This window comes from Otolemur garnettii, unplaced genomic scaffold (assembly GCF_000181295.1).
Source record: "Otolemur garnettii isolate 467f Iridium unplaced genomic scaffold, OtoGar3 scaffold00001, whole genome shotgun sequence".
In the NCBI taxonomy this organism is placed as follows: domain Eukaryota; kingdom Metazoa; phylum Chordata; class Mammalia; order Primates; family Galagidae; genus Otolemur; species Otolemur garnettii.
Window position 1 is genome coordinate 66674390 of NW_003852396.1, and position 8117 is coordinate 66682506.

The 8117-nt window shown below is 37.5% G+C and overlaps 1 protein-coding gene across 1 annotated transcript in view; it reads left to right on the top strand.

Moving 5' to 3' along the window:
• LOC100961364 (CCA tRNA nucleotidyltransferase 1, mitochondrial-like) overlaps positions 1-932 on the top strand; it is a 10817-nt gene extending 9885 nt beyond the window's left edge. Inside the window, exons 2-3 of the mRNA XM_023510081.1 lie at positions 5-239; positions 435-932. Of these exons, the coding sequence (XP_023365849.1) occupies positions 5-239; positions 435-683 (484 nt within the window). The 3' untranslated portion in view covers positions 684-932. The remainder of the gene's footprint in view (positions 1-4; positions 240-434) is intronic.
• The last annotated feature ends 7185 nt before the right edge of the window (positions 933-8117 follow it).

Below are 8117 nucleotides of genomic sequence, written 5' to 3' on the forward strand. Positions count from 1 at the left end.
CAAGTTTAGAAGAACTAAACAAAGTCTGTAAAAATGTTGAAGGATTTTCACCAAAGCCAATGACTCTTTTGGCCTCATTATTCAAAGTACAGGATGATGTAACAAAATTGGATTTGAGGTTGAAGATTTCAAAAGAAGAGAAAAACCTTGGCTTATTTATAGTTAAAAATAGGAAAGATTTAGTTAAAGCAACAGACAGTTCTGAACCATTGAAACCCTATCAAGACTTCATTATAGATGTAAGTATGTATACTAGGCTTGGGTAGAATGTAAGTTATCTTCACAACTGTAGAAATGTACTAAAACTAAGACCACAATTCTGCGGATTTTAATTATAAATGAAAAGTTCCATATTGAGCATTTAGTATTTAATTTTAGGATGAGATCACCAGTGTTCAGTGTGATGAAACTAAATATTTGATTTTGGCATTTAGTCTAGGGAACCTGATGCAACTACTCGTGTGTGTGAACTACTGAAGTACCAAGGAGAGCACTGTCTCCTGAAGGATATGCAGCAGTGGTCCATTCCTCCATTTCCTGTCAGTGGCCATGACATCAGAAAAGTGGGCATTTCTTCAGGAAAAGAAATTGGAGCTCTGTTACAACAGTTGCGAGAACAGTGGAAAAAAAGCGGTTATCAAATGGAAAAAGATGAACTTCTGAGTTACGTAAAGAAGACCTAAGATTGATGGCTAATAAAATCCAGAAAATTTGGGGTAATATATGTTTTTTTTAACCTTCCTTCTTAGTGAGATTTAGAAAACTAAAGAGTAAGGGTAAGAGTTGTTTGGGGCCACACATTACATACACAAACGCTAAAGAGAGCCATTGAGCAAAAAAAGTCTGTGTATACTTTTGCTTATCTGTGGTGGTGGATACTGCAAAAACAGTCCTCAAAAAATATGCAGGGGGCCCATGGGCTGCAGGTTGGACACCCCTAGACATTTTCTATTTTTGTACAGGGCAGTACTTAACTAAGATTGATTTTAAAAAGGTAGTTGTCTTCAAAAACAAATGTCTATTGTTTGCAAGTGAAATAACTGTTTAATATGACTATCTGTAAATGTCACTTATCTGAATTCCAAAATAAACTTGTGCCTGAAAAGAAAAAAAAAAAGAAAAGTTTTGATTTTTAAGGAATTTTGTTTATAAAAATAGTTTATTCCCCATTGTTATAAAATGATGCAAAATAATCTTTCTGGTACAAATTGAGAAATGAGACCTACCTGGAGTATCAGAATAAACTCTAGTTGTCTGTTGTTCTTGCTGCTCTAGGATGCAGGGAAGTTGCTTGGAAGTGATGCCGCCCTTTCTCACCTTGCTTTTAAGCTCCGTTCACTGCTGCCAGAGCACTGTCTAGTTGAGGGCTAACTTTCTGTCCTTATTGAGGCAAGCCCTTTTGTGTATCCTGCCTCTTGCCCCAAGAATGATGAGCTTTTCCACCCTAGCTAGTGGGAGCAAAAATTCTTTCTAAGCAAGAAGTGAGGGTAGAGTATTACTAGTCTATTATGAGGGTGCTTGTTTGTTTTTGTTTTTTGCCTGAAGCCACGGTATTTTCTTTAGGTTCTTTCGCTGATGACCTGAACAGTCTACAAGAAAGCTCTGCAGGTCTCTGAACGATCCCTCTTTGCTCTCTCCCTCTCTGCTCTCTCTCACTGTCTCTCTCCCCCTCTCCGTTTCCCCCCTCTCCCCTCACCTGTCTCTCTCTTCTTTCTCTGGGGCTCCCTCCTCTTGGACATCCTCTTTTTTCAACCCCCGTGGCCTCCCTGGACTTCCAGCTCTTTGCTTGAGTCTCCCCTCCTCACGCCACGGTCTGGAAAGGTTAATGTCACTAAGCTGGAACAAACGTAGGGTCTGGGTTTGTTCTGCCCAGTAACTTTCTCTCTCCTCTCTCTCTTTAGTATTTAGTGTTTTTAAGACACAAGACACTGTCATGTGTTTTTCTCCTTTTTTTACTTGGTTCAAGCAAAAAGTTATGCTTGATCCTTTTGATCAAGTTATACTTGATACTTTATTTTGGTGAAAAGCAGAAATAATTCAAAACATTTTAATGTGTACACTTCTCGTTGTTCATAAATGCCTCCAAAGCAAAGCTTGGATTTTATTCTTACGACTCCTCAATACAAGCCACATGTTCTGTCCATTCTGAGTTGTTTATCGCCTCTTAATACATCTCATGTTTAAATATGTGTTAAGCCTCATACTTGGGACAAACTAGTGGTCTTGCCTGGGCTCATTTTCATTAAAGAAATGCTACTACACACTCCTAAGAACACAGAACTCTTGGGTTTTCACGCTGGTTGTCTCAAGTCCAGAGGGAAAATATCACCTTTCATTCAAAAATGTTTCTTCACTGCTAAAATTACAAGGGTTGCGCTAGATGAGTAATTTCCCAGGAATTAAAGGTAGTGAAAGACAAGCGTCTCTATGGGGAGCTGTCCAAGGTCCTACTCACTTGTCTCCTCAGAATCAGAGAACTTTTGCAATGACCACTAACATAGGAAAAGAGATAGTAATCGCTACATCCTGCCCAGCTCTAAACTTCTCCGCTCAGTAGATCATTCCATTCCATTCATCTTCTTTCCTTCTGTTATGTTTTCTACAACCCATATTTATTGAGCACGTAACATGTTCTAGACAACTGGCAACATGAAGGAAAAAAGATATATATTCCAATTTAAGCAAAATTCTGCTAAAACTATTCCTTTCCCGCTTAGATGTTGTTTATCTCTTTCTATTTCCTTGACATACATAAGGAGATGTAATTTTCTCCTAATCTCAAATATATGGACACCTTTCTTATGGAACTGACCACCTATTTTGAAGGTGGTTGATTATCGGTGGAAGTGTGATTATCAGTGGTTGAAGTGTGATTATCGGTTTCATGCCCCTGCCCCATTGGTTAGATTATGATAACACCACGGTCAGTACTGTCTCTGTGGTGCCTCAGTGGATGCACAGTTTATTATCAAAGAGATGCTATAAAGTGTTTATTTCCAATTCCTGTAGTAATAGCATAAAGGAGGGGAAATGGAACAAAACAAAAGTGTACAAATGACAAAGAATACTTCCTCTTGTCTTCACTGTCACCATACTCAAATACGTTTATCAGGGGTAAGGAATGTTCATATTTGGGGAATACATCGTTCCAGAGCTTTTCTCTAGGTGCACATAACAAACATGGAATCTTTTATTTTGCATTTTTTTAATTTCTTTCACTTTACATGAATCTTGAGCATCTTTCTGTGACAGTACATATAGATCTGTCTCATTCTTTTAAAAGACTTTGCAATACTTTAGATAAATAAATGCCTGGATCAGGGCAGGATGAGCCCAGATAAGCTCCTCGTATACAATATCTAACTCCCAGAAGGTGAAATATGAGCCGTGACAAACAGAAAGTCATGGAAATAATGCACCACTGTTCCTCACACAAATGAGCCCAGTGTAATATGTAACAAAATCAGGAGGGCAGAGACTCGGAGGTAAACTTTGCATTGGTTTTTTTTTTAGAAACTTTGATGGTGAATTGTTACATGTTATTTCTGCTAAGCTCACAAATAAAAAGCTGCAAAAAAAAAAAAGTAGGAAGGTTTGTTTTCCAAAATGGATGCTACTTAGAAATACATTTCCTGGCTCGGCGCCTATAGCTCAACCGGCTAAGGCGCCAGCCACGTACACCTAAGGTGGCGGGTTCGAATCCCCAGCCCGGACCCGCCAAACAACAATGATGGCTGCAACCAAAAAATAGCCGGGCGTTGTGGCGGGCGCCTGTGGTCCCAGCTACTTGGGAGGCAGAGGCAGGAGACTCGCTTGAGCCCAGGAGTTGGAGGTTGTTGTGAGCTGTAATGCCACGGCACTCTGCCCAGGAGGACAGCTTGAGGCTCTGTCTAAAAAAAAAAAAAAAAAAAAAAGAAATACATTTCCCAAAAATGAGGTAATTAGGTTCAATCTAAGACATACATTTTGTGACATGAATTAGATACTAATGTACTTATTAATTTAATCTGTCATAGAAGGGGAAAATAAGGGGTGGTACATTTTTAAAAGGGATTTTTCTCTGATACATACAGATAATGCAGATTTAAAGCAAGATAAGCTTAGAGGGAAAGGAAGCTGCCAGCATAGGTTTTTCTAGAATTTTTGTTACATATATAAATTGTACGTATTTCAATTAGTTATAGAGTTATAGAAAAATTAATATGCTGGCATCTAAACATTTTATTTTAAATGTTAAGTCTTCAGACAATTTGGACAATTTCCATCATTATATGTGTTAAGCCCTACCATCAAAGAATCTCCTATAAATAGCCATTAAAAAGGTGATGATTCTAAAAGAAGATGCTAAATACTTTTTAATGATAGAAATAAGAAGAGATTCCCATAAAAACAAGACCTCAGTATCTAGGAGTAGTAATAAAATTATACTTTGTCAATATTTATTTTGTAGAACCAGTTTCTGGAAATTTAGTATCTGAAGTAGTCTGTTTGAAAATGACTTCTGGCTCTGTTATTTCCTGACTCTGTAAACCTGGGTAGGAGAATTTTTCTGGGTTTCATTTCTTGCATCTGTAAAACGCATAGAATACTAATTATTTCAAGATTTGTTCTAAGAGTTAAAGGAGTTTACATACGTGAAATATTCAGTTATTTTCTATTATAAATTGCTCAGGATAGATAGCTGTACTTAATTTAATTCATACCAAGTATGTGCTTTGAGAAGCACATACTGTCCAAAACATCTTAGAAGGTGAACAGGATTATTTTGAGATTCAGAATGGTAAAAGCAGCCATCTTAGGGACTAATTCACATCCCCGGAACAGCTAGGAGGTGAAAGAAGAGTGATCAGACCACAAGTCGCTGTGTCCTCAGGGCCTGCCTTCCTTCTTTTATATCCCACCTTGAACCCTTACCATGAAATGGCACTGATCTAGAACCTCTAACACTTTTGCCCTTTTGGTGAAGCATGCTCTTTTTTTAAGCTTTCAACCTTTTAATCTTATTGTCTTCTAAGTTTTCAGAATGAAGATGTTGCTATGTGTGAGGGACACCCATTCAGTACTGCACACAGAAGTAATGTTAATAATTTTTTGAGACTACTTTGACACAAGTCCACTGGACAATGGACACACACACACACATACATGCATAAATATGTACTCATATAAAACGTAGGTGAAACAAAGCAGATGGACAGAGGTCCAACAAGAATCTGCAAGAGGGACACCGTGATCGATGATCCAAGCGTTCCTGAATGCTGCGGCCATTCTTCATATACATCTGGATCAGGATTAGACACCTTAACTTCTTGTACTTGCTATGCAACAGTTTACTCGTAGCATCTCTGAGCAACTTCTGTCCCTCACACACCATCCTCTGTCTATAGCCACACACACATGCACACACACATTCACACACTCACATACACACAGATACATACATTATTCTCTTACCCCGGTCCTGGAGACCTTTCTGCCCCGTACGGCTGTGAGATCAGCTCCTTAATGCATGGTAAACACAGAGCTCTGAACATAGCAGCACTCATAAGCATAAAAAGCTGCTAACCGAGAGGTCTTTAGGAGGAAAATCACTCTAAAATGTTTCTTCTTTAAAGTGTAATGATTTTTGTTTTACATTTGAAACAGTATGCTACTGTCATAAGAGAGTTTATTAACAAAGCTCTTCTGAGAGGGATCTTATTTAGAAAATAAAAACTCATGGAAATAAAGGGACTGGGGATAAGAAGAAAACAATTATTTGGTCTGCATAGTTCTCCAGATGCCAAAAATGTTACAGTCATAATTTTACAATTTATTATCGAGGTTTTTCCCTTTCCCGATTTTCATCAGATGAGCAGACACAAAAAAGCATTATTACCCTTCAGGTCCAAACTGACAGCCCATTTTACCAAGAAAGGCCTTTTGTCACTGTTAATTTATAGTATCGCCAGCTTCTCTGAACCTCTAAATAAAGAGGGTGCCAAAAAATGCACATACATTTTAAAAAAGGAAAAGACTGTATTAAAATTGTACTGCTCAAGTCACATTTGCCTTCTACAATTACAAGAGATACAAGATAGAATATGTAACAACCGTTATCAACATATCTTGCCTGTTATAATTTTAATACTTTTTTTCCTGTCTTAAAATGTGTATACATTTTTGGGCACCCTTTGTATATGGCATTATCATTCTTGTCTCTGGAATAAGAATGTAAAACTAAAAGTAAATTTATAGGCATCTGGTCCCCTATTACACGTGATAGTTCTGAAAGGCACCATTAGATTTCACGTGTCCACTTTTAGGCTTTAACCACCCAACACATAGTACTGGATACTGTGAGTGCTTAATTGATGTCCCTTAGATAAAAGTACATCATTGCCTAAACCTGCGAGGACTTAATCTTTCTGATCAGCTCTGAAAATTGGGCATAGCAACCAGGAATAAAGGGTACCAAAGAACCTTCCAGAGGTAAAAAAAAAAAAAAAAAAAAAAAACAACTTTTGACCATTCTTGGCCTTTAACTACCATTCTTGTCTGTTCTAGGGCTGTAGTTGAGTCTAATCCTACAATACTTTAAAGTTTTAATAATTTAAACACGCTTGATTATTTTTTATCTTATTTTATCATGCCACTGGGGAAAACTGAATGCTATTGTACATTACATGATTCTTAACTCCAAGGAGATCAAGACTCTTAGGAACCCACTGTAAGGAAATATCAAAGATTGTGATTAAGAAAGCTAAAAATTAATTATAAGGGGGGTCTAATCACATAGGTTAAAAAAAATGCCAAGTTCTCTACTCCCTGTCCACATGACTTCAGGCCCATAAGACAAAGAAGTTCCTCAGGCCACCCACTGCCAAGAACTTTTCTTTTTTGTGCTTTTCACCTAGCAATTATTTAAGAAATGTTTCCTCTCCCTGGCTCCCATTGGCACCAACCACACCCACATGTAAAATTTAGGCAAAGCTTCTGTCATCACACCACAACACACAATTGAGGGATTGCTCTATGAATACTGAAATTAAAAAAAAAAAAAAACTTTACTAGACAAGATAGAATCAAGGAACCTTTCCTTAAAATTAGTTGTGTTCCATAACTTTTGAAAATTAGTGTAGCATGGGGACCTTGGATTCTTGGAATTATAAGAATGTTAATGGTATAGCATCTTTTTTTGTAAAGTTCAATTTTTAATTAAATTGAGGCCATATAAAGTATGGTTGACCTTGCCACAACTTAATAAAACAGTCCAAAGAATTCAATCCTGTAAGATATGGGGTCATGTCTCTGTGTAGTTACAGCAATAATGGAGTGACCTCTGAGAGCTAGCTGGTTAGGAGCTCTGCCTTCCCTCTTTTGGATTCAAATATTGGCTATGGCTAAATGCCACCGTTTGCACATTTTTCTCTAACTTAAATATCGTTGGGAGTGATTTTGAGTCCTGACCGGCTGGGGCTTCTTTAACAGTGGTATAAATTATAGAAATCCTGATTAGATTGTGCCCGTTTCTTCAGCTTGATCCCTGGAGATTGAGCTCAGAGAACCCTGGGGACACAGGGACTCACTTTACGCTTTCTAATTTCCCCAAGTCCCCTCAAAATTGTTGCTTACATTTTATAGCCACCACCTGCCTCAGAAGGTGAGATTTTTAGTTCATATTTTTTTTCAGAACAAGGATGTATGGAAAATGTGAACCAATTAGAAGTGACGTTCAATCAGAAGTTCTGTTGCCATGATGTTTTAACATATGTTATGTCCATATTAAACCCTAATGTAAAATAATGTTTTTAAAGACTGTTCTATGATTTAGAAACTGGCCAATGACATTAACTTTTTACAAAGCACAGGACAAACTCACACACGCAGTTTAGTTCACGTTAATGGCTGTGGAGAGCTGTAATGGCGACTAGAATAAAAGACTTTAAAACCTGAATACTACTTTCTCTAGGAGGGGATAAAAAAGATGACTTAACTTTTCTTCTTCAGAGTTTTCTTTCTACAAAATGTTCTCATTGTATTCTTTCGTCATAACAGATAAAACGCAGAAAAAACAACTCATATTTTCTAGAACAGTGATTTCCAATTAGTGTGCCATGAGACGATCTTATGTGTGC